At 51.3% G+C, this 26,529-nt stretch overlaps 1 protein-coding gene across 2 annotated transcripts in view; it reads left to right on the plus strand.

Annotated features, from left to right (window-relative positions):
- The first annotated feature begins 2,373 nt into the window (after positions 1-2,373).
- COQ8A (coenzyme Q8A) overlaps positions 2,374-26,529 on the plus strand; it is a 46,362-nt gene continuing 22,206 nt past the window's right edge. Inside the window, exons 1-2 of one of the 2 annotated variants that reach the window (XM_061382429.1) lie at positions 2,374-2,557; positions 26,216-26,401. In XM_061382429.1, coding sequence (XP_061238413.1) covers positions 26,225-26,401 — 177 coding nt within the window. In that variant the 5' untranslated portion in view covers positions 2,374-2,557; positions 26,216-26,224. The remainder of the gene's footprint in view (positions 2,558-26,215; positions 26,402-26,529) is intronic. The other variant, XM_061382430.1, reaches the window with a different exon arrangement.

Below are 26,529 nucleotides of genomic sequence, written 5' to 3' on the forward strand. Positions count from 1 at the left end.
TGGCAGGAGTTGAAGGAATGCAGGCAGTTAAGGGAACAGTTAGCTTGGGAGGGAGCAATGAACACCCTTTGAAGGCCCAAATAGGGGCTGAAACTTTCTCTTCAGTGTGCTAAAAGGGAGCCAGTTTCCTATTCAAGGCAAGGTCCCAGTTAGCCCTGTACTATTTGTGGCAGTTCCTTGAAACTTGTCAAAAACTCTTTAATTATCTCTCAAAAAAACATGTTCTATTTTGTGTGCAGAAGATTGGGGGGTTGGGGCAGAACTTGGACTGGCAAGAGAGTATATGAACGTTTCTGCAGAGGAGATCCAGCACCCCAGTGATCAGGCCATGGAAATTCACAGCTCCCCCACCCAGGACCTGCAGGCTCTGTTCTGCCCTCCAGGGTACATGTTGCCGCAGCTCTGGTCCAAACTGTGAAGTTAGGTTCACATCTGAATTCTGTTATTTTTAATACCCCCCCCCCCACCCATTTCTTGCCTAGAGAATTTCATGGACAGAGGAGCCTGGTGGGCTCCATGGGGTGTGACGAGTTGGACACAACTGAGGGACTAACACACTTCACACTTCTTTTTTTTTCAGTTCTCCCCCCTCCTTCATTTCAGGCGTCAGTATACAATGGCTTTCAAGTTTTCTGACTAATAATAAAAATAAACCAGTTTCATTAGGAGGCTGAGATTAATATATACAGACTACTATATACAATCAACAAGGACCTACCATATAGCATAGGGAAGTCTACTCAATACTCTATAATGACCTATAATGGAAAAGAATCTGAACACAACATGGTAAATCAACCCCTATTCAGTTCAGTTCAGTCACTCAGTCATGTCCGACTCTTTGTGACCCCATGAACTGCAGCACGCCAGGCCTCCCTGTTCATCACCAACTCTCGAAGTCCACCCAAACCCATGTCCATTGAGTCGGTGATGCCATCCAACCATCTCATCCTCTGTTGTCCCCTTCTCCTCCTGCCCTCAGTCTTTCCCAGCATCAGGGTCTTTTCAAATGAGTCAGCTCTCCACATCAGGTGGCCAAAGTACTGGAGTTTCAGCTTCAACATCAGTCCCTCCAAAGAACACCCAGGACTGATCTCCTTTAGGATGGACTGGTTGGATCTCCTTGCAGTCCAAGGGACTCTCAAGAGTCTTCTCCAACACCACAGTTCAAAAGCATCAATTCTTCAGCACTCAGCTTTCTTTATAGTCCAACTCACATCCATACATGACTACTGGAAAAACCATAGCCTTGACTAGACATACCTTTGTTGGCAAAGTAATGTCTCTGCTTTTTAATATGCTGTCTAGGTTGGTCATAACTTTCCTTCCAAGGAGTAAGCGTCTTTTAATTTCATGGCTGCAATCACCATCTGCAGTGATTTTGGAGCCCAGAAAAATAAAGTCAGCCACGGTTTCCACTGTTTCCCCATCTATTTGCCATGAAGTGATGGGACCGGATGCCATGATCTTAGTTTTCTGAATGTTGAGCTTTAAGCCAAATTTTTCACTCTCTTCTTTCACTCAACTATATTTCAATATAAAATAAAACTTAAAAAAATAAACTAGCTTGCATAATGTTATATATTAATTCCTCAAAATCAGCTCAGCATAAAGGACAATGCTTTGACTTGAATATTTATCTTTATGATCAGGGAGTGGAAACTGTCAGACATTTGGGGCTCGGGTCTGAAACACTGGTTGACGCGTAGACTTGGGGCCACTCCACTTCAGTCCACGCACTTCCTTCCGGGGTAGCTCCTTCCATGTGCTGGTGGGGCCCCTCTACCTAGGGCCCCCACGAGGACCCAGGCAAATAACCCCACATGCTTTGGGGCCACTGCTAGGGCGACCCGGCCTGGGGCGTGGGAGGCCGGCCAACGCTGCCAGCCCAAAGCGAAACGCGACAAGTGGGCGGGGCCGGGGGCCGGAGGCGGACGTGCATTCAGCAGGCCCGCAAGGCTTCCCAGCTCTGTGAGTCCTTTCTGGGGAACCAGGAGAGGGCTCCTCTCCTCATTACAAAACGGCCAGCGCGGAGCGGGCCCGCTGTAGTCGCGACGGCTCCTTCCTCGGCCTCTAGAAAGCCCGGGGAGTACCAGCCCGGGACAAGACAGCCGACATTGGTCACCGCAGCTGCGTTTGCCGTCCGGTCTGGAGAAGACTGAGGTCTCCGGGAGCACGCGAGATGTCTCTCTAGACCCAGCGCGTGGTCTTCAGTCCGGCTTTTTTAACTAGGGAAGAGGGCAGCAGCAAGGGGAAGAATGGGAGGGGCCCTGCGCGCTGGCGGGCCTCCCATTGGCTCCTCTCTCTCCGCCCTCAGACCCCATTGGCCGCGGGTCGAGCGCACGGGCCGAGCACGCTGCCCCGCGATGCGCGGCGTTGGGCTGGAGGCGGCGGCGCAGCCAATGGGAGTGGCCCGCGGGGCAGGGCTGAGGGCTCTGGGTCTCCGGGCGTGGGCGAGTTGGTAAACAGATCCGGAGCGCGTGCCGGGCGCCAACGCTGAGGCGAGCGCGCGGAGGCTGCGCGAAGGTGACCGCGGATCCTAGCTTCCTGCAGCCGGGTAAGGCTGCTGCCCGCCGGGCGCCGCGTGCCCTGGGCGCCGTCTGCCTGAGGCCAGAGCAGGGCTCACCTCCCGCTTGGGCCCTTCTTGCATCCTCAAGTGACAGAGCGGCTTCCCCTTTGCGAGTTTCATTTGCCAGGAGTTCCAGGCCACGGCGCCGTGGGCGCGCCTCAGAATGCAGGGTGGGCGCCTACGGCTGTCTGCTACCCCCGTTCCCACAGCCCATATCTGTCTCGGGGAGGATGCGAAGGCTGCGTGCCGGAGCCTTGGGTCCTCGGAACTCGCCTAGCAGCCCTGGTGACCTGATGCCTTGTTTCTTGGTTGCCAGTACTGCTTTCTTGCCTCGCTTTCTTACGATGACATTTCTCTTCACGCCTAGACCCCTTTGCACTGTCTCAGGGGCGCTAATTGTCCCTGGCCCGAGGTTTGTGTCAGGATTTTGACGCCCTTGGCCCTAGCCAGCTGTTGGGTTTCACTGGTGAGGGTTTTGTATGAACATGGGACTGAGGGTCCTTTTTGGTTATGTTCTCCGCTGCCTTTTCTTTGGCCCGTCCTCCTGCAGCTTCAAACGCTGGGGATCTTGTCAATGGTCGTGCCTTTCCCCAGTGCCTGCCCCTCTGCCAAACGGAGGCCGGTCCTCCCATGGACCTTGTGGGATGGAGAATGCTGCTGGGGGGCAGGTCTGGATGCTGGAACTCTCCATTTGGATGACAGGTGCCAGTCCTCTGAAGGGTGAGCGGCTTCTGTGCAGCCTTTCATCCTAGGTAGGCCTGCAGCCCATTGGGAAACTCGTCCATGCTCACTTGGGCCTTGGGTGTGCGTGACAGAAGACTGAAGAGTTGGACCTGCCAGGTCTAACTTGTTGTTAAAGGATTTGAGCGTGCAGGATGCCAGCTTGCCAGTTGTTATGCTGGCAGGAGGGCCTATCTCTGGAGAAGGTACAAAGCGGGAGGAGGGGTGGGGAAACTGGTGATTCTCAGGGGAAACACCTTTATGATTGATGATGGCTTTGGGCATTTTCAACTTTGCAAATGATGCAGACAAAACAGGGTTATGATTTTGGACCTGACCTTGGAAAACTCAAAGGAAAAGTGAATTAAGGTGGTCTGAATGCTTCCTGTGTGTCACATAAGCCAGGGTTTCTTAATTTTCAGCAGCATCCCTGGCCTCTATCCATTAGATGCTAGTAGTACCCCCCTCATCTTCCCCCACTAGTTGTGACAACCAAAAATGTCTCCACACATTGCCAGATGTCTCCTGGAGGACTCAGTCAACCTTGATTGAGAACCACAGAGATAAAACTGTAAGAGTTCCCATGCTGCCAAAGGCCCCCCTGGGACCTGTCCATGAGTAGCTGAGAGGTTTAGGTAGCAGATAGCATTGTGCTCTCTGTCCCAAAACAATGATAGAAGCCATGTTGGTTGGGCTTCAAGGGAATTTCCTTACCCCCTGCTCCATACCTGGGGGATAGGGGTGAGATAGGAGGTTAGAAACCTATGGGCATTAGCTGTGCCTGCTGAATGCATGGCAGAGACTGAGTCCAGAATACAAAAGAAGCGGGGATGCATACTAAGTCGCTTCAGTCGTGTCCGACTCTTTTCGACCCTATGCACTGTAGCCTGCCAGGCTCCTCTGTCCATGGGATTCTCCAGGTAAGACTACTGGAATGGGTTGCCATGCCCTTCTCCAGGGGATCTTCCCAACCCAAGGATCCAGCCCAGGTCTGTTATGTCTCCTGCATTGGCAGGTGGGTTCTTTACCACTAGCACCACCTGGGAAGCCCCAAAAGAAGTGGGAGACTTGTGGTTTCTGTCTTTGGGGTGTTTGCAAGACTGTGGGAGATATGCATGTGAAATAACCATGGGGTGCTTTGTAAACAGTGAGCAAAGAGGTTTAAGCTGTCAGTGGTGACTGAAAGGCCAATTCAGTTTTCCATAAGTGGCTTTTGCAAAGTCATACTTTGTTCATCCTCACTTATTTACTGAGACATCTCTTATGTCTTATGATGTGAGAGGGGGCTAGGCCCATGTCTGCAGAGAGAAAGTGTCTGCATTTCAAACATATATGTGGGTGTATTTACTTGTACCATGTACTCCTCCTTAAAGAGGCTACCCAGAAGTGTACTGGTGCAGAAGGGACACATGTACAATTTGTAGAGTGCTTTTCCAGTTGATCAAAGCATCAGAGACAATGTTGGAGACAATGAGCCATTTGTTTTTTCAGGGAAAGACACTTTACTTCTGAGTCTAGAGTTTGTCTTCACTTTAACCCAGAATTTATGCCCCAACTTCCAAAGTCACAAACTGACGGGGATGCAGAAAAGTGAAGAAACAATGGTTATTGGACAGGAAAAACACCCCAAGTCCATACCGTGGATTTCCTTTTCTTGTCATTGATTGGTCCTATGGGGATGTATCAGGATTTTCCCATAACACTCCTTGGTTTGTTAGGGGGTCTTTTGGGTACCCTTTCTTGCCTGCAGAACAGAATCTGGACAGGGAGGTCAGTCTTCCTTTCTCAAAAAGAAGTTTAGAGAAGCTTATTATTGGGAAGCTCCAAACTCGGCAGGATGATTTTCCATCAAGAGCTGTGGACACTGAGTCATTATCTTTGTCAGTTGAAACAAGAGCTGTGTGCAAAATTAGACAGGAATATTTAGATAGAGAGTTGTCTTGATCTGACAGTGGCATCTGGAAATAGTTCCAGCATTCTTGCTAAACAACAGCCAGGAACTTGGGAGAGCCAGAGAAAGAAGAGCCTGTGGGAGGGGGGAATGTGAGGGTCCTGCTGCGTTAGGAGTTGCGCCCATACAGGGAGAGGGGGTAGCGGGAATGGGGTCAGCTGACTCTGAGGCAGGGTCAGAACCCTGAGAGGGGTGCGTCTGGGTGGGCTTCTCCCCACAATTTTCACACCTGAGTGGTCTGTTAATAAGCATGCTGTTCATTGTGGGGTTATAGGCTCCTGAGCTCTTGACCTTTTTGCTTTGAGGTCATGGGCCTATAGTATATTTAAAGTTGGAAATGACCCTGAAAAAAATCTTTTTATTCTTCATACTTGGATATGATTTATTTTTTTTTTCTTCTGTCCATGCAGAGAAGGATTCATGAGAAAGCTGAGGGTTTTTCTCTCAACTTGCCATTTCAGAGTATTGTAGATTCTCTTGTAGTGAATAGTGACTGAGTTCTTGTCTCCAGAGCCCTCAACTTGCTTTTTAAAACATTGTTCCGTTTCCTTCTGGAGGGAGAGGGGCTGCGTTTTGTCCAAACCTGGGAAATCATGTGTACCCTAAGGGTTGGTGCCCCTCCATGTCCTGCCCTGAAGAAAAGCCCTCTGTGACATTGTGGGTGAGCTTCCCAGGTGGCACTAGTGGTAAAGAATCCACCTGTCAATGCAGGAGATGTAAGAGACGTGGGTTCGATCCCTGGGTTGGGAAGATCCGCTGGAGGAGGGCATGGCAACCCACTCCAGTATCCTTGCCTGGAGTATCCCATGGACAGAGGAGCCTGGTTGCCTACAGTCCATGGGGTCGCAAAGAGTCGGACACAATTGATGCATTTTAGCAGCAACAGCAGCAGCTGGTTATTTACTCATTGTTGAACAAGTATCAGTTGATTGTATTCCTTGAGTGTGGCATTGGGAATATACAACTGAACAGTTCTCTGGGTCCCTGGCCTCTGGGAATTGTAATAAGTGGTATGCAGATACCACCTAAGCACCCTCAGTGTGGTTTGAACTAGGGGCTCTGAGTGAGACCACTTCTGGCTAGTGACTCTTGGAGGAGAAGGCGTATTAACTGGGACACTGACGATGAGCAGGATTTTAGCAGAAAGAGGCAGGAGTGTAGAGGAGTGAGGGGCCAGTGCTTCCCAGACTCTATGCTAAAGGCCAGGTTTTATTTTTCCCCAATTTGCTGCAGATCAGTACTTTTGTAAAACACACTAAAAGTGTCATCAGTTCAGTTCAGTCGCTCATTCGTGTCCGATTCTTTGAGACCCCATGGACCACAGCACGCCAGGCTTCCCTGTCCATCACCAACTCCTGGAGCTTACTCAAACTCATGTCCATCGAGTCGGTGATGCCATCCAACCATCTCATCCTCTGTTGTCCCCTTCTCCTCCCACCTTCAATCTTTCCCAGCATCAGGGTCTTTTCCAACGAGTCAGTTCTTCACATCATGGCCGTGCTAAATTGCTGTGAGGGTTTCTGAGTGCTTGTGCTTAGTCACTCAGTCGTGTCCGACTCTTTGTAGCCCCATGGACTCCTCTGTCTATGGGGATTCTCCAGGCAAGAATACTGGAGTCGGTTACCATGCCCTCCTCCAGGGAATCTTCCCAACCTAGGGATTGAACTCAGGTCTTCCACATTGCAAGTGAATTCTTGACCATCTGAGCCACCACCAGGGAAGCCCAAGAATGCTGGAGTGGGTAGCCTGTCCCTTCTCCAGGGGAACTCCCTGGTCCAGGAATCTAACTGGGGTCTCCTGCATTGCAGGCAGATTCTTTACCAGCTGAGCTACCAGGGAAGCCTTTCTAAGTGCTTCAGTTCAGTTCAGTTCAGTCGCTCAGTCATGTCAGACTCTTTGCGACCCCATGAATTGCAGCATGCCAGGCCTCCCTGTCCATCACCATCTCCTGGAGTTCACTCAAACTCACATCCATCGAGTCGGTAGTGCCATCCAGCCATCTCATCCTCTGTCGTCCCCTTTTCCTCCTGCCCCCAATTCCTCCCAGCATCAGAGTCTTTTCCAATGAGTCAGCTCTTTGCATGAGGTGGCCAAAGTACTGGAGTTTCAGCTTTAGCATCATTCCTTCCAAAGAACACCGAGGGTCGATCTCCTTTAGAATGGACTGGTTGGATCTCCTTGCAGTCCAAGGGACTCTCAAGAGCCTTCTCCAACACCACAGTTCAAAAGCATCAGTGGCAAAGCGTCTGTCTACGATGTGAGAGACCTGGGTTCGATCCCTGGGTTGGGAAGATTCCCTGAAGAAGGAAATGGCAACCCACTCCAGTACTCTTGCCTTGAAAATCCCATGGACAGAGAAGCTGGGTGCAGGCTATCCATGGGGTCGCAAAGAGTTGGGCACGACTGAGCGACTTCACTTCAGCTTTCTTCACAGTCCAACTCTCACATCTATACATGACCACTGGAAAAACCATAGCCTTGACTAGACGGACCTTTGTTGGCAAAGTAATGTCTCTGCTTTTCAATATGCTATCTAGGTTGGTCATAACTTTTCTTCCAAGGAGTAAGCGTCTTTTAATTTCATGGCTGCAGTCACCATCTGCAGTGATTTTGGAGCCCAGAAAAATAAAGTCTGACACTGTTTCCACTGTTTCCCCATCTATTTCCCATGAAGTGATGGGACCAGATGCCATGATCTTCGTTTTCTGAATGTTGAGCTTTAAGCCAACTTTTTCACACTCCACTTTCACTTTCATCAAGAGGCTTTTGAGTTCCTCTTCACTTTCTGCCATAAAGGTGGTGTCATCTGCATATCTGAGGTTATTGATATTTCTCCTGAAAATCTTGATTCTAGCTTGTGCTTCTTCCAGCCCAGTGTTTCTCATGATGTACTCTGCATATAGGTTAAATGAGCAGGATGACAATATACAGCCTTGACATACTCCATTCCCTATTTGGAACCAGTCTGTTGTTCCATGTCTGGTTCTAACTGTTGCTTCCTGACCTGCATACACATTTCTCAAGAGGCAGATCAGGTGGTCTGGTATTCCCATCTCTTTTCAGAATTTTCCACAGTTTATTGTGATCCACACAGTCAAAGGCTTTGGCATAGTCAATAAAGCAGAAATAGATGTTTTTCTGGAACTCTCTTGCTTTTCCCATGATCCAGTGGATGTTGGCAATTTGATCTCTGCTTACTCCTGTTATTTCATCAAGGATGACACCTTTAGTCCCAGGACCATTCTTTGAGTGGCATCTGTCCAGGCAGTGGGCTCTTTGAGCAGAAGCCTTGGGGCTGGGGACTGCCTGGTGGGGGTGAGTGCAGCTTGGTAGGAGGGTTAGGAGTTGGAGGGGAGCGGAGGGGGCTGGGCTAGGGAGTGGATGGGGTGAGCTCCTATTTCCTGTTGAAGTAGCCTGTGCGATCACCCTTAGGAATTTAGGATAGTCCACTAGTACTTCTGTTGTGGCATTTAATCTCAGCAGTGGGGTCAGGGGGCCAGGCGGGCTTGGCCTAGCCCTCCCACTTTTCAGCTGATAGTTCAGGCTGGAAAGCGCCCACAGCTCAGTTGCAGTCTGGGGGGCCCTGACAGAGAGGGAGGTGGCTCCGTGCCGTGGCATATGTGCAGTGGACGTGGGTATCTGAGGGTATTGGGCGGACTGTGCAGGACTGGGGGCTGTGGGGAGCGGGGGCGGCCTTCTGCTATGGGAACCCAGGGTGCAGTGCTATTGGCTCTGTTGGGAGAGGGCTAAGGAAGTGGATTCCTGTGCTGGGAGGTCTAGGAGCTGCGGCCTGAAGGGTGCCTGGATTTCTGTGGGAGAGAAAGGATCCAAAGCTGAGGCCCGAGCAGGAAGGGGCAAAAGTGGATGCCACTCTGGGGAGGGGAGGGCACTCAGTAGGCAAACTGTGCAGAATGGGGACTGGATTATGGTGGAGGGCTCAGGGTAGATGAAGGGGAGCCTAGTGAGGTGGCCTGTAAGAAGTGAGGGCGGCCTGAGTCCCAGGTGGCAGGCCTTGGGGAGGTGGAATGAAAGCGTAGATTCCAGAGAGTATAACTCTGTGCAGGTGGAATCTCTTAAGTGACTGCTTAACCCGGGCTGAGATGTCTAGTGAGGGGAGCACTGTTTGGGGTAGATGGTGGTGTCACTGCTGAAAACAGGGTCAGGGGAGGAGGAGCTGGACTGGCGGAAGGAAGATGGTGATTGTTTTAGAAGCAAAGGGGTCGAGGTGCCTTGTGGGATTTTCCCCTGTATTCTTTTGTTATTAAGGTACAGTTTGCATACAGTAGGTTCACACTTTCTGGTGTGCAGTTGGGTGGTTTGGTAAATGCATAGAATCATGTAACCATTATCACAGTCAAGGTCTAGAACTGCTCCGTTCCCCCCACCCCCAGTTCCCTGGACCCCTTCATTGGTGTCCGTAGGACTTGGAGGGAGAGATGTCATGTATGTATAACTGGTTTGGTTCTAGAATTGATTCAGTGGTTGGGTTGGCCTGCCCTGCCCCAGCTGGGAATGGCATGCACAGGCCTGGGGGAGCCACCAGCCCATGGGGAGGCTGAAGCCTGTTCCCAGGGGACAGTGTAGGGAGCCGGGTGGAGAGGCTGGGGACCAGGCCTGGGGACACCTGTGCTGTGAGGATGAGGAGCTGGTGAAAGAAGCTGAGCTGAGGGGCTGACAGAGTGACGGAAACCCAGGTCAGGATTTCCCGAGAGAGTGGGGCCAGCGGGAAAGGCTGGGGAGGATGGTGTTGGGGTGGCTTAGGTGGATGGAGCCATCAGGTAGCCATTGTGAGTGTCATGGTGTGGGGGGTGGTGGTGGAGAGCTTGGGGTCTGGGCCAGACAGCCTGTGCTGAGGGAGGAGGAAGGACAAGACGGGAGGTGCCCTCTGTCCCTGGAACGTTGGCAGAGGTGAGATGGAAGGAGAGACAGAATCAACAGGAGGTTTTTTCATATTGGTGCATGAAAGCTGAGAGCAGGTTTGTGGGCTTGAGGGGGAAAGCTTTTGTGGAAGGAGAGATTGAAGGCAAAACAAAAAATAGGTCAGAGACAAGGTCCTAGAGGAGGAGGGAGAGGGAAGAATTTCGGGATGGCAGTGCGGGGAGGAGATAGGATGAGGAGATAGGAGATAAGGGAAGCCGGGGGGAGGGCTGAGGCCTGGACCAGGGCTTGAGGGCGAGCACAGCTGATTGCCTCTGTTTTAGGGAAGCAAGAGGTCAGCTAGATGTGAGTGAGGCCCTCTGCTTGGTGTGAGAGGGGAGGCTGGCCTGGGGTGGTGCTCAAAGGGGAAGTCAGGCTCCTGGCAGCTGCTGAGGAGGGCAGGAGGCGGGGGTGTGTGTGTGTGTGTGTGTGTAAGTGGGGCAGGAAAGTGTTTCCTGGTGTGTGTGTGTGTGTGTGTAAGTGGGGCAGGGAAGTGTTTCCTGGTTCTCTGAGAAGGGGCCCAAATCCCTTCCCTGCTCCCTGCCCCTCCTACTGGACTTTCCCAGAGGTGTTGCCTGAAAGAGGTTGTGGTCCCCACCTCTCCACCCCTGAGAAGCAAGTCTGCCCACCCCCGCAACCCCCATCCCACCCCACCCCCGCCACACACACACGCTTGCTGTTTTCACAGAGTGTCTAGAAGAGTTAGTACTTAGATTCTTTTGAGTGTGAAAATCTTTGTGTGTGTGTGTGTGTGCAAGGTCGCTTCAGTCATTTCCGATTCTTTGTGACCCCATGGACTATAGTTGCCAGGCTCCTCTGTCCATGGGATTCTCTAGGCAAGAATACTGGAGTGGGTAGCCATGCCCTCCTCCAGGGGATCTTCCCTACTTCGGGATCAAACTCAGGTCTCTTATGCCTCCTGCATTGGCAAACAAGTTCTTTACCACTCACGCCACTTGGGAAGCCTGTGATTCTCTCTAGACCCTGTTAAATCCCAATTTTTAGCACAGCCCTGGGTCATACTGATCCGCTCAGGGGATAAAAGGCCATGACCTAATCTCAAATCTTGAGGTCATCTAGGTCAGTCTCAGCTTCTTATATGTGAGGAAACGAGGAAGCTCAGCCCAAGGGAGAGCAGGAGGGCCCGTTGTCACATGTGGCTGGTGCCCAGGGTGGGCTTCGAACCTGGGGCTGGCTGGCCGCCCTCGCGGACCGGGAGCCAGAGGGTTCCTGCCATCTGCTGGGCAAGATATGAGGTCCTGGGGGTTGTTCACACACAGAACTTTTACATTAAACCCAGATCCTGGGGTTAAGCCTGGTTTGCTTTCTGCCTGGCACATTTTCTCTGTTTGGCACCAGGCCTGGCTCAGGGGAGGGTGAAGGTAAGAATAGGTTGCCCTGTGACCCACAAGTGGTTACTGTTTGACAGATTCTGGAGCAAACATCTCCTATCTGTGTGAGATCAAAAAAGCAGTTTGTGGCTCTTGCTCCCTGCTGTGTTTATAGCCAACGTTTGGTAAAGCTGAGGGCTGGGTACCACGTATGGGTCACGCCTGCTATGCCCCTGTTGCAGCCCACATGAACGCACTGTTAGTGGGCCAGACCTGCTCTCTTTTCCGTCTTCCCTCCCACTCTTCTTCTAAGGAGGGAGTGGGGCCGAATAGGGTATCCTGGGTGGACCACACCACTCGCTCCCCGTGTCTGCATGAGCATAGGAGCAGGCTCCCAAGTGTCCCCTTATGAACGTTGTTCTTCCTCGGTTTCCCCGTCTTCTGCCTGTTAAAACACTGGGGTGCTGATCCTACTGCTGTGTCCATGCCTCTGCATTGAGGTGGTTCACAGAGATTGTGGACAGAAAGCGTTTCCCAGGTGCTTAGCATCCCTGGTGTCACTTGAGTTGTGGGTTCAAAAGATGGAGCTTGGGAAGCTGGGGAGCCCCTGGGTGCCCGTGGGTATGACACTCCTGGTGAGGGTGTAGTGAAGTGCCAGCCCTCAGCAGGAGTCAAGGTCTGGGTAAGAGAGTCCCCTCTCCAGGAAGGCACCATGCAACCCCGGGAGATGGGATGGATACACCAAGAGTCATACAGGGCATGGCAAGAGGGACTTTAGAGGAAGAGAGGTGGCTTTAGGATGGAGCAGGGGACTGCTGTGGAGCGTCTTAATGTTTCATGAGGATGAGTAGGACTTTGGTAGAGGAAAGGGTGTTCTGGGGGAGGCAGAGGCAGCATGTGGAAGCAGGAAGACGTGTGAGTGTGTGTGTGTGGGGGGTGGGGGTATGTCTGTGTGTGTGTTGAGGATGAGCCATTCTGGCTGAAGCCCTGGTGTGGGGGAGATAGTGGGAAATAAGCACTGGAAAGATGCCTTGTGGTCCACAGTGAAGAACCTTGAGGGCCAGGCCTTAGTTCTTCCAGCAAAGAAGAGTGGAGGTCAGCAAGGAGGCAGCTGCCTCGCCCTCTGTCTGTCCTTTTCTCATTCTCTTCCTGCCTACAGTCATTTGTCTGGAGTTGTCCTTTGTAGGTTAACTCACTGGTTTTAAAAACTATTGGGGTTTTGTGTACACTGCCCTGGTGGCTCAGATGGTAAAGAATCCGCCTGCAATACAGGAGCTCTGGGTTCGATCCCTGGGTTGGGAAGATCCCCTGGAGGAGGGCATGGCACACCACTCCAGTACTCTTGCCTGGAGAATCGCCATGGGCAGAGAAGCCTGGTGAGCTACAGTCCATGGGGTCGCAAAGAGTTGGACACAACTGAGTGACTGAGCACATAGTGCCAAAGGGTTGCATGGGCTCTCCGTGGCAGGAGTCATTAATTTAACCTTTACACCAGTGATGTGCGTAAGTGTCTGTGCCTGGCCTGCATGTGGTGTTTGGAGGTGCTGCTGATAAAGGTTGGTACATGGTAGGACTGGGGCCACATACCCAGTGGAGCGCATACCCAGCGTGGACCCAGTGTGAGGCTCCTGCCTCTTTTTCCCACTGTGTCTGAGATAGAACCAGGGTGGGATTGCTGGTGCTGAGAAGCCTGACACTCTCAGTCTGGTAGCTGAGGAACTTTCCAGTAAGGCAGTTTGGCCAGGTGGCCCTTGAGAGCCCAGCCAGCTCCTGGATTTTTATGACTCATAATTTTCTGCAACCAGTTGGACACTTTCCAAGGCGTGAATCTTGCTGTGTTTCCAGGAGAGTGACTACTGATTTAAAAACATGTTTCTGACTGGGGTGAAGTTTTCTTATTTGCTCTCACTTCCTAGGCCACAAGAGGAAAGGGCTGAGGGAGCCAGGGGTCAGGCAGGTGTAGATTGGCCAGCTCTTGAGAGTGTTCGGACGAGTTCTCTTTACCGTGTGGAGCTCTGCCTCATCAGCAAGTCGAGACTGTAATTCTGTACAGGGCTGTTGTGAGATGAAAGTGAAGTGAAGGTCGCTCAGTCATGTCTGAGTCTTGATGACCCCATAGACTATAGCCCACCAGGCTCCTCTGTCCATGGGATTCTCCAGGCAAGAATACTGGAGTGGGTTGTCATGTCCTCCTCCAGGGGATCCTTCCGACCCAGGGATCCAACCCAGGTCTCCCACATTCCAGGCAGATTCTTTACCATCTGAACCACCAGGGAAGCCCTGGTTGTAAGATTAGGAGCAGCACAAAGTGACGCATGCATAAGGGGAATAATGACTGTTAGCTGTTCTTATTATTAATATTATTTAATTGAAATGTTTAATCTGCAGTGAACGTGTTTTAAAAGGTTAAGAATATAAGTGGTGACAGCGTTTTGAGGCTGGGGGCTCTTACTCGGAGGGTGCGGGGCCCTACGCTGTGCAGTGCCTGGTGTGTAACACAGGTGCTCCGTGGTGTTCTCAGTGTTGACCCGAAGCCGGTGGACAAGTGGGGCATGTTTATACTGAACGCAAGCAGGACTCTGTCATCAGGAGCAGGAATGTGTCTCAAGCGGCCCGTGGGACATGCCAGCACCCAGCACAGCACCGGGCACTAGCCAGCACTCAGTGCCGCTTGTGGAGTGACCACACGAAGTTATTTTAGAGGAATGATCTCGAAATTATTCTAGGATACAGCCCTTCTTCCCAACCCAGGAATCTACCTTTTAAAAAATAGCCACTACATTAGTTTCCATTGTTGCTGTAAGAAATGACCACAAACTCAGGGACTTAAAAACACTACAGATTGATTATCTTAATATTCTGGAGGTCAGAAGTCTGATGTGGGTCTCACCTGGCTAAGACCAAGGAGTCAGCAGACTCTCTGGGGGCCCGAGGACAGAGCCGCTCCCCTCCTCTTTCCAGCTTCTGAGAGCCGCCTGCCTCCCTTGGCTGAGTCTCGGTCTCCACAACTGCATCGCTCCAGCCTCTGCCTCTCTCACATCTTCCTCTTCTGACTTGGATCCTCCTGCCTTTCTCGTAAGGACCCCTGATTACACTGGGCCCAGGTGGATAGCCCCCTCCATCTCAAGTTCTTGAATTCATCACACCTGCAAAGTCCCTGTCACCACATGAGATAACTTAGTCGCAGATTCTGGGGATTAGAACATGTGTGTTCATCTGTGTGAACATCTCTGGGTGGCCGTCATTCAGCCGGCCACAGCCACCCGCAGTATTTTGGCCAGATTTTAACACAACCGCGTAAATACCTGATTTTAGTTTAAGAGGAACTCCTCAACTACAGCACCAGGGTCCTTCCTCACCGCTGTGTGACCGTGCAGATGACATTGGTGTTTGTGTGGTCAAGGTTAGTCTGTGTGAATGTCGGGGGGAGTGGGGGTGGAAAGAGTCAGAGGTGTATGAGATGTGAGCCTCCCTCAAGAGGCTTGTTACTGAAAAGACTTCTATGTGCTAAAGGTAACTTACAAATGGGGCAGAATCTGACCAGAGCTGGATTGGTCAATCAATGGAAAGTGTTAAATTCAGAAGAGCTGAGAAAAAATGAGGGCCCAATTTAGACATATGTCCTTGAATATATTCAAGGAATGTTGAATATATTCGTACATTTCAAAGTACTTCTGTCTCTCTTATTTAGATTGGACTTAGGCCATCATTAGTATTCAGGTGAGGTTATAGGAAGCAGGTTCAGGGACCTGGAGCATCCTGGCTGGTCAGAGCAGAGCTGATGCCCAGGCCCAGAGGCTGGCATCATGCAGACAGTCTTCATGGCTGATGGGTGCATAGGTGAAATGCACAGGTGAAGGAGAAGGTGCGTGTGTGTGTGCGCGCATGCGTGTGTGTGCGTGCATGCGTGTGTGTGTGCATGCATGTGTGTGTGCACGCGCGCACAGAGCTGATGCTCAGGCCCAGAGGCTGGCATCATGCATACAGTCTGCATGGCTGATGGGTGCGTAGGTGAAGTGCACAGGTGAAGGAGCAGGTGCGTGTGTGTGCGTGCGCATGCATGTGTGCGCGCGTGTGTGTGTGTGTGCATGCGTGTGTGTGTGCACGCGCACACAGAGCTGATGCCCAGGCCCAGAGGCTGGCATCATGCAGACAGTCTGCATGGCTGATGGGTGCATAGGTGAAGTGCACAGGTGAAGGAGCAGGTACGTGCGTGCGTGTATGTGTCTGTGTGTGGTGGGGGTACATAGGTGTAAGTAGAGATTGGATGGGAGGCCTGGGTCCTGACTTCAGCCTCCACCTTCAGGCTCAGGAGTTTGGGGCTTATTCTGTAGAAAACTAGGAGCCATTTGAGCCGAGGGTGAAATGTGATGCAAATGGCTTTGAGGATTAATCTGGCGGCAGATGGGCTGTAGGATGGAGCCAGGGGACTTGTGGGCGTCAGAGGGGTTTCCCTGCACTGTCCCTCTCTGAAAATACCTAGCGAAAGCCTCCCGTGCAGTTATCTTCTCTGAGAGTGGCATCGACCGTGCTGAGGATTACCAGTGGTATTTTTATCCTGCTTGTCCTGGGCACTGCATGCAGGCTGCCAGCACGCCAGACTGCCTTTCCTGAGTAATGCCTCACACCACAGCCATATAAGCCACACTGGTCCCCAGGAGAGGGTGAGTCTGCCCTCCCTGAGTCACATCTAGTACTGTACCCGGCCCGGCTGCTGGGAGTGTAAATCAGTAAGAGGGTTGTCCACACTGGTCTCATTCATGCTCGCCCTGGTCTCACCAAGTCCAGACCTCATTCCAGGGTGTCTGTGTGGTCTTAATAATAATGATCATCAGCTGGCAGGTTTTGAGCACCTTCTGTATGTGCCAGGCATTCGGGGTCCTAAGTACTATTATATGGATTATCTAACCCACTCCTCTTGAGAACAGATGAGGGAAACTGAGGTGCAAAGTTGAGCTTAAATGACTACTTAGGTCAGCAGCAGAGTCAGAATTTTAACCGGGAGCGCCCAACTCCAGAGCATCTTGACTGCTTCATCAGTATCACTTCCTGGACCAAATCTTTTTTAATCTTTTAAGCAGAATACATTGGTTTATAATCAGACAGTGAGACTGCACTCAGGACCCCATGCTTGGCATGTTGGTGTTTGTAATCAGTTACATTTGCTCCCCAGTGAGAGGAAAGGTCACCTGGGGCCCTCTGAGGTACCTACCTGTGCTCTGGAGCCCTGGGCCCGTGCAGGTCCATTCATGGCCTGAGTTTCTCTCTGGATTGTCATTAGAGGCTGGAACTACTCCTGCTGCTGCTTTTTCGATTCCCTCTCGCTGCCCCCAGCCCAGTGTCCACTTTGGGGCAACATACCAGGGAGTCCTAAGAATATCTTAATTTCCCAAAGGGTGAAGAATGGAGGCTTGCCATTGAGGATATCACTCTTTTGCTAGTTTTCTCCTTTTACTTGTTAAATGGTTGCCTGGTTCCTGAGCCGTGATAGATTCGAGTTCTAGCTCTTATTTTGACTTTGGGCAAGTGGTGTGACTTGTTGTGTGACTTTGGGCAAGTCACTTAACCTCTCTCTACCTTAGTTCCTTCACTGTACAATGGACATAGGGGACTTCCCTGGCAGTCCAGTGGTTAAGACTCCAAGCTTCTAATGCAGGGGTTGTGGGTTCAATCCCTGGTCAGGGAAGAAAGAAAAGTAAGGGAGGTAATACACATAGAACACTTAGCACACAGCCTGGCATATAATAAACTCTGAGTGAAAAATAGAAGCTACAGTTAACGTCACATTATGCTGGTCTTCTGCTTCAGATGTTTGGGGAACCAGTGAAATTCACTGGAGAATGTCAGAGTGCCCGCTATTCAACAAGCCCTTGAGTGTGTTAGCATAAGAGTCTATACTTTTTAAATGGTTTCCAAAAAAATCCCAATAGTCTGGAAATGGCTTTTGAAGGAACATGAAGTCCTTAGCATAGGAGACAACTTGAGGCCCAGAAATGAACTTCTTTCCTTACAGGGGACAGTTCTGCTGCGCCAGCCACGGGCTGCGTCTTCAGCCCCGCGTGGAGTCTGTGGTGAGCAGCCTGGACCAGGGCAGGAGGCTGCCCTGTCCTGCAGTGGGGGCTCGGTGGGCGGCTGAGGGTGGGAGCGGCAGTGGGCATCCTGTCTGCCTGCCTCTCCCCTCCCAGGCACACACTGGTGCTTGCCTGGCAGAGGGGGCTCCTGTTAGTGATACGGTTAAAGTTCTGGAATGGAGGACTGGTCTCAAGCAGTGGACTGACAGTGCACTTGTCATTTTAATGTGAGATGAGGGGACGCAGGAGGCAGCTGTATGGCTGAAAACCTTGGGAAAGGCAGGAGGAAGGAGAACAGGAAGTCGGCATCTGACCCCACCCCACCCCTGGCCTGACCCCTTCATTAGCAGCTCTCAGATCATCCTGCTCTGGGTGAGCCAGTAAAAGGTGGTCACCTCAGAGCCCCTCCCTCTGTCCAGCCCCTGCCTGGGGCCTCTGGGTAGTGGGCAGCTCTATGCCTGGGAAGGTGCCCATCTCTTGGGGTCAGGAGCAGAGCTGTGCTGAGGTGTGCTCACCCCAGTGCCAGCTCTGGTGGACTGCTCTAACTCCAGTGGCCTTTCCAAATTTCCTGGGACAGTTGAGGTTATGTTTTACTCTGTTGCCCTAGAATCGGGGTCAACACACTTCCCTGAAAGAACCAGATAAGGGGATATTTTAAGCTTTGTGAGCCATAGTTCTCACTTGCAACTACTCAACTTGGTGTTATAGCTTAAAACCAAATCAAACCCCAAAACCCCAAACAGCCGTAGGTAATACATATCAATGAGCTGTTGACAATACCTAAAGGAATGAGCAGTAATTTGTGTTCCAGTAAATCCTTATTTAAAACATTTGTGTTCCAGTAAATGCATATTTAAAAAAACAGGCAGCAGGGCTGGATTTGTCCCCATGGTTTGCTGACCCCTGATCTAGAAGGGCACCAGTCATATTACATCTCTTAACTTCTGGGTCAGAAAAATGTGATCACTGCACTTACTATATTATTCTAAACTAGGATCCTATTTTGGGGGAAAGTGCCCATTAATCGTTTCTGTCTTTTAACACAGGGCCAGCATTAGACCTACCTGTGCCCAGTGATTTTCTCACCACTTCCTGAGAAGGGCAGTTGAGCTTCTTTCCCAAAAGAGGGATGGCCATGTTCCATCTTCCTGGTGGCCTGTTAGGGGCAGTTGTCTTCTGATGAAGGAGAGTGGCTAAACAAGGGTGTGGAGAGGCCTTATTTATAGCTTTCTGATCTGCCTCCAGCCCTCTGCCCATCGCACCCAGGACAGACACTTGAGGGATGTGGGATAGTTGCTTTAAATCACACCTCTGTGTGCTTGCTTGTATTTTTCATTTTAACAATAGATATTGAAGATTCTTTTTCTGTAACTTATTTTCTGTTACAGAAGTAGTGTATGTTCTTTGTTGAAAACTTTAGGAAATAAAGCAAATGAAGAAAGTAAAAAGAAATGTATCACCCCACCGCCCAGAGAAGACCTGTTATGCATGTTTGCTATCACCCATCACCCTTCTTTGAAACTTCTTTCCTCCTCCTTCTGTCCTTCCAAAACAAAGGATAATATTGTTGTGTAAGCTGCTTCCTTCCTATGTGGGAACATATAGTAAACTTTCTTATTTGCCAGTAAATACCTTTCTTGGTGTCATTTTAAGTGGCTGCACAGCAGTCCATCTATGGGTGGACCACTATTTATGTAGCCAGTCTGAGTGTTGTAATTTATGTTCTTGTGGCTGAATTATCACACATTCAATGTTAAGGAAATGCAGTTTGACAGGGATGCTTGGATATCTCCCAGAAAGGATGGCCTGGGAGGGCGACAGGGAAAGGGGACTTCGTAGTAGGCACACAGGTTTGGGGTATTCCAGAGGTGGCTTGTAGCTGTCGGGCATGAATGACCCTAGTCGCCCGTTCCCCATTGTGGAAGCTTGACTCACCAGGTCTGGCTGGGACTGACTGACAGCGGAGGGGTGGGTACAAGGTGGGGTTGGAGAGGGGCACAGGCTCTTTTTCTCTGTCTCTTCCCCTGCGTGGTTCTTCCTGTTTTCAGTTGGCTTTGAAAATTGATGTGTGTTAGGATGTTTCTGAACCTGCTGATGAATGGGCCCTCAGGGCGGACCTCACTAGGTAGGAGCCTTCCGGGTCTGAGATATTGGCCCCCGGGGTGTGATTTTAAAGGCCGAAGTGAAGAGCACATCTACAGAAGTTCATGGATTTGGGCTTCAGAGGTTTAAGTCTTTTCTCTGACACACACACTCTTATCAGTCCTTGGAGGAAACAGTCCACTGGTATTTTCATTTTCTAAGAGGGAAAGCAAGAAGGAAAAATTTCAGGCATGTAAAGGAACTTTCCAGTGTCCATGCAGACTAGAAACTGGGACTGTTCATGCCCAAAGTAAAAAAAGATTGCTCTTGGCCACCTGTGAGCCCCCATCCTGGGCCTCCTGGAGGTCATTAAACGGTCTTTTCCCAGGAACACTAAGTGGCAGTCTTGAGATTCCTTTGGTGGCTGTCTCCTTTTTCAGTTTCTTGAGGAAGAGTAATGGGAAAGGAAGGGGCAGTGGAAGGTTTCCACTTAGGGACAAAGCCAGACTTTTAGGGAGTAGCAGGGAGAAGCTTTGAGGAAAGGGTCTCTGTTTAGACTTCCTGCCTGGCCTTGAGTGTGGGCCACCTTGGTTCCTTTTTGCCTCTTCTTCCAGGACAGGATTCTTAAGGTAAGTTTCCAGGACCACCAGCAGCAGCAGGTGGGAATCTATTAGAAATGTAGGTTTCCAGGTTCCATTTCAGACCTAGAGAATCAGAAACCTGGGGTTGGGGAGCAGCAAGCTGTATTTCAGCGAGTCTCCTGGGTGATTTCTGATGCCCCCTAAAGTATGAGACCTCTGCCTCAGACAAGGCTCCTAGGAGACCTTTGAGTCCATATGTAGGTTGAAAGCTGTAAGCAGGTGTGAGCCTGTCCTAGAAATGGCAGGCTTTCTTAAATCTTGGGGGGGGCCAGCTGAGTTCATTTCTGTCTGCTCTGTGTCAATGTGGTGCAAGTTGCTGGAGACACGGAGGGGAGACCACAGGTGTGGTCTGTGCCCTCCTTTGGCTCACAGCTCAGTGTGTGGGACCCACAGGAGATTTAGAGCACAGTCACTGCTACCTGGGGATGGAACAAGGAGCCATGGAGGGATGTGGATGGGCTTTGGGGATGGGACATGTTGGGGAGAGCGTCCCAAAAGAGGTGCTGTTTGCACTGAGGTGTGGTGAGAAGGAAAGACGTGCATTCTTGCACAAGATAGCGGGGGTTGGGAGGCAGAAAGGTCAGTTAGGGGCTGCTGTGGTTGCCCAGCTGGGAGCACCTGGGGGGATTAGGAGAGGTGGTCGCAGTCCTCAGGATGGGGAGCCTGGGTGGGCGGGTAAGGGGAGTGAAATCAGCTCCGGATGTGTCCGTGGGCCACTGGGTGACGTGCACGCAGCAGCCGAGGCTTGAAGCCTGCTCGGGAAGGCTTGTCAGTGAGCTTCACACACACTCCTCGAGACAAAGGGCTTGCTGCGCAGCTTGCTTTGGGGTCCTTACACCGGGCATCCCATGGCTTCCCGGCCAGCTCAGGACGGGAAGAGATCAGAGGAGGGCGTGCTCGCTTTTAGAGAGACACACTCTGGGGCTTTCCTTGGATGGGAGCCGGTCTGTCTTGTCACACTTCATACTCACAGAGGGGGTTGAACAGTGGCTTAATAAATTTCCTCACTGTCCCTGGCTTACTGTCACCTCGTGAGACGAGACAAGTGACAGATTGTGAATTCTGGCAGTGAAGGAGGGGCTTGGGGATGCATGTGGGAACCTTCCCCCCAAATAAAATTCTCCCGTGTGGGTCCTGATGGAAAATTTATGGTGGCTTTATTTGCTTAATGCTTGTCAGGATTGTCTGTTTTATATAGGTAAGTATTTTGTATCCCCGCATGGGGTATGTATCCCCGCATGGAGATACACCATGAGGCTTGTGAGATCTTAGTTCCCCGAACAGGGCTTGAACCCAGGCCACTGCAGTGAAAGCGCTGAGCCCCAACCACTGGACAGCCGGAGAAGTCCCATTTATTTTTTAAAAAAACACAGCTCATTGTCCTGCTGATACATCTTACTGTAACTGGCCAGGTAGGCATGACTTGGTGGATTTTTTTTTTTCCCCCAGTTCTGGAGGCTAGATTTGAAGGCTCTCACACTACAGGTAATTTCCAGCTAAAGGATCTCAGAATCTGTTTTTCAACGTGAATGAAGGCTCGTGGGGAAGGTCAGAGAGTGAAGGTTCAGCAGGAAGATTTCCTCTTGGAGCCCGAGGATTCCCATGTCAGGGGACGCTGGCTGTGCTTCTTTTTCAGTGTCTGCCCCTGGGGAGTAGTGAGCTGCATTTGTTCCAGTTCTTTCTCTCTAGACAACAACTTTGTTTACTTCCTTTATAGCCCGTTAGCATGTTAGACCGGAAAAGGGGCCTGGAGACCCCCTCCCGGCCCCCAACCGCCTGCAGCGCCCTCCTGCTGGGGAGGTGAGCAGTGCGCTGTGTCCGTGGCTGGGCTGTCTGGGCTCCCAGGCTTTGCTGCTGTTCAGCTGCTTCCCTTGCACCTGATCCTCGCGTGTTAGTCTCAGTTGGCCTCTGGTTGTCGCCGTGGTGGCTGTGCCCATTATAGATGTGTGTGCATGCCACCACAGCTATGAGCTCCGGGGCCAAGGGCAGGTTCATCCCAGGACCTGCACAGACTAGCCCAGAGCACCAGGGGGGAAATGTGTTGAGAAAATAGACCGAATGACTCTATTTTGGTGCGGGTGCCTTAGTGGGCGCCCCTGAATGTGAGTGCCCGTCCTCCACCCCCACTGCTATATTCACTGGTGTTCGCTCAGAGGAGAGTGGGAAGTGCCCAGGTTGTCTGGGGTGCATGGTGCCAAGTGGGTGAGGAGCCTGAAAATACCCTTCATCCCTGTATTGTTCCCCAGCAAGGTCCCCAAAACCCATTTAAGAACCAGCAGGGTGAAGCAGGCTGGGGTGAGGGCTCTAATACTTGTAGCTGAAATCATGATGAGGATAAGATTTGAATCTTGTGGTTAATGTACTTTCAGGGCTTTTGATTTTATTTATCTAAGATCCTGATGAAAATGCCTGCTGGTGTAGCTGAGTGCCTGGTGCCTGTGCATTCCTGCAGGGGTTTTGCACCAACATTCAGGATAGCTGAATTCTGAGTCATGTTGGGGTTCTGGTGTATTAAAAGTAGGATTTATGAGAGCCAGTTTTTGAAAATCAGAAGGTGAACACAGTTCTGGAAAGGTATTTCCTCTGGCAGTTGTCCACCTTCCCATCCCTGCTCCTTGAGGGTAGACATTCCTTTGTCAAAAAATACCCGGTGTTGACTAAGGTTTGAACGTTTCACTTTGTACACAGCAGAGCAGCATGTGGGGAGGTTTGGGGGCAGTGGTCCCTGCACGTTAGATGAATAATCCTCAAGGGGGCTGGCCTGGGCTGTGATTTTGAAATATGCATCCACCTGTGAATCTGTTCACGAGGCCAGACTGTTTATGAACAGCATCTGTTAACGTGAGAAGAGGTGGTATTGCCCCACAGTAGTGGGAAGGTGTATTTCCATGTCATTTCCATGTGGATGGAACCTGCCTTCCCAGGGAACTGGCTCTAATCTTCCTCCATGACGGCACTCGCTGTCCAGGGTGAGACAGGCACCCATGGAAATTCTCCGGTATGAGGATTCAACCATGCAGGCAAGAAGAAAGGCATAGCTAATTAATTTTTAATGTGTACTTTTTAAAGATGACATATTTATTTGCCACTTTGAAAGTGGAATATGTGAACTAAAAGTTAATGAAATACGGTTAGGAAAATATTGAAGGAGATTGTTATTACTTATATTTCCCAAATGCAGGAATTTAATTTAAAAAAAAATGGTCAGTTTATTTAACATTTTTTTTCCTCTTTTGAATTTTTAAAAAATCATCATTGTAATGTAGGTGTCATCCCGGCCCATCAGGGAACTATGCTCAGAGCCAACATACTTAGGAACCGAGAGAGTGAGGACTGGACTCTGGTGGTTCCAGACCTGCCTCTTCAGAGTGCAGGACCGCACCTGGGCATTTCACAGTGAGCTCCCCCATCAAGCTAGGCAGGGGAAGTTGGCCAAAAAACCCACTTATCAGCTTTGCTCTAGCAAAACTTTAGTTACGTGGTTATGATAACTTGGATGAGAAATTCAGTAGAATTAGTTTTAAGCCTAAAAACAGAATTAAATAGGTCTGTCAGTTAGCAGACAAGGTGAGGTTTTGGAATTATCGAGGCTTGTGGCCTGTGAGGTGCTTCCCTGGTGGCTCAGTGGTAAAGAATCTGCCTGCAATGCAGGAGCCACAGGAGATGCGGGAAGATCCCCTGGAGGAGGGCATGGCAACCCACTCTAATATTCTTGCCTGGAGAATCCCATGGACAGACGAGCCTGGCGGGCTATAGTCCATGGGGTCCCAAAGAGTCGGACACAACTGAAGCGACTTAGCATGCATGCACATGGCCTATGAGAGTCTCCTGCCTTGGTTATCTGGATTGGATTTAGAGGTGAGCAGGGGGAAGATCTGTTTCTGGGGACTGCTGCAGCAGTGGGGTATGGTGGATGGTCCTGGGACTGCCTGCAAGGGTCCTTCTGAACAGAGGGGGCTGGGCCCCTGGCCTCTGCCATTGCGTGTCCCTGATGTCTCTTTCAAAACTTCTCTCTTTGTGAGTGAAATGTGTCAGGGGTGGGCCCGTGGGCAGGGACGCTGTTGAGAGCTGGCACCAGCTGCATTTGAGCTCTGATTACGTGATCTTTTCCCAGTCCTGGACATTTGGTCTATGGGGCACACACTTGTTTATTGCCATAGGAGCAGGAGCCCAGAGTGGAGCCCAGGGTGTGAAATAGCACTGGGTGATGGGCAGGGCTAGCTTCCCCCCTCGTTCTCGTCTCCCTCAAGGGTATGGTCACCTTCCAGAAACCTCCTTGGCTGTGATTAGGGTACAGGAGGTTCATTTGTGTCTAATCAGTGCCTCCCTGTGGGAGTGCCTTGGGGTCGGTGGACCGAGTGTTTGGAGCTGAATGGCCTTAGCTGGTTCGTTAATGCCTCTGACTTTGGTTTTCTCCTTTGTGAAATGGGGGCAATAATATCCATGTCATTAGGTGGCTTATAAAGATTAAAAGGAGATGGAGTGTGGAAAGCACCCCAGCCTAGTGCCTTGGAACTGTCTTCCTATGAAGGTGAAGGGGTCTTTGAGGGCAGGTTGGGTGGGTCATCTTAACTTTCCAGGCTCCTGTGCATTTGTGGGCTTCTCTTCTTTTAAGTAAAAGTAGCTGTGCCCATGCTTAGAAGCCAAGCGGATCCCTGCAGGTGTCTCTGGACTGACGGGCTGCTTCCCCATGAAGGGCAGCCAGGAGCGAGCCTGCGTCTTTGAAATCCTGAGGGTTCTGATTGAGATCCTTGTCAGTGCTCTCGCCTGGCCTTCCCGTCTGCACTTCTGTTAATGAATCTGATGAGAATCCTGAAGGCGTCTCTGGGACGGTCCCCTCCCTCTTGCTGGCCCAGCCCTGTGTCCAGGGTGTATCTGTGCTTCTCAGCCTCCTTGTGTTTGTTTCCAGGTTTGTTCCTGTGGGTCTCCTGCCCACTGAACCTTCACATCCTCTTGTCTCTGGGACTCCTGGCAGATCCCAGCTCCTCCCTGCCCCCTGGCCAGAGTGCTCCTGCCCACCCTGGGGTCTCCTGCTCCTTTGCTTTTTGTGTTTTTTCTTCAGCGCCTCCCCCCCCAACTTCATTTTAACTTATCTTACCCTTCCCAGCAGCACAGCCCCAGGTAGGTCTTGAGCAATGCCTGGGAGAGTGCCAGCACACGCCCCACCCTGTGAGGCATGAGTACACTGGCTTTCCACTTCTTCACTGCTGACATAAAGAAACACGTTTTATGCTGCGACCCAGGAGAAAGGACAGCATAGCCCGCATGCGCATGGAGGGGACCCAGGTTTCAGGCTGGGTCCTGCCTGCATTGTTCCCGCACCATGTCCTATATCATGTTGGTGGTTTTTTAATGCTGGTTTTTAATGCTGGTTAGGATTTTCCAAGGGCATTGCCTGAGTGTGGGGAGGGATTGTGGTTGTCCCTTGGTGGGCGTCTTCAGGGGCTTCAGGGCAGAGCAAGAGTGGCTGGGCACGGACAGACAGCTGCTGAGGAGTCGGGGTTGGGGGCCCCAGAGCCCTGCAGAGAGGTGTTCCCTCCCCAGCCTACAGTCTTGGTTCAGAGGGAAGAACAATGAACTAAATCAGGGACTCCCAGGTTCAAGTCCTAGTTCTGCCACTTGGTGGCTGAGCGGCTTTGGACAAATCCCTTCACCCTGTGCCACAGGGTGGGCGTGAGGTGAGGAAACATGGGCCCGGTGCGCAGCCCCAACTCCACAGACCTCTCTGCTCAGCGCCCCGCAGCGTGGGGAGCCACCCAGTCTGCCTTGAGCCCTGGACCCTCCCTGCCTCTCTCTCTCTCCCCGAATCAGAAGTGGAGGTCACTGGAAAAACCAAACAGCCAGAGTTTGGGGTAGAGGTGGTCCGTGTGAGTGTGACCCTGTGTGGGGCATGGAGCCCCTACCCTGACTTGGCCCACCCCACTCTCTTCCAGCCCTGAAGGATGGCGGCCGTGTTGGGGGACGCCATCATGTTGATCAAAGGCTTTGTCAAGCTGACCCAGGCGGCCGTGGAGACCCACCTGCAGCACCTGGGCCTCAGCGGGGAGCTCCTCATGGCGGTCAGGGCCCTGCAGTCCACTGCTACAGAGCAGGTCGGCATGGTCTTTGGGCAGGTGCAGGTAAGGAGGCTGCTTGGCGGTGGGCGGGGGGCTGGACTTAGAGATCTTGGTGAGACCAGGGGGTGAGCCAGGACACCTCCAGGATGGCCAGTCTCCTTGTGGCCAGGGCCAGACAGCCCAATGTTTAG

This window comes from Bos javanicus, chromosome 16, assembly GCF_032452875.1.
Source record: "Bos javanicus breed banteng chromosome 16, ARS-OSU_banteng_1.0, whole genome shotgun sequence".
Classification (NCBI taxonomy): Eukaryota; Metazoa; Chordata; class Mammalia; order Artiodactyla; family Bovidae; genus Bos; species Bos javanicus.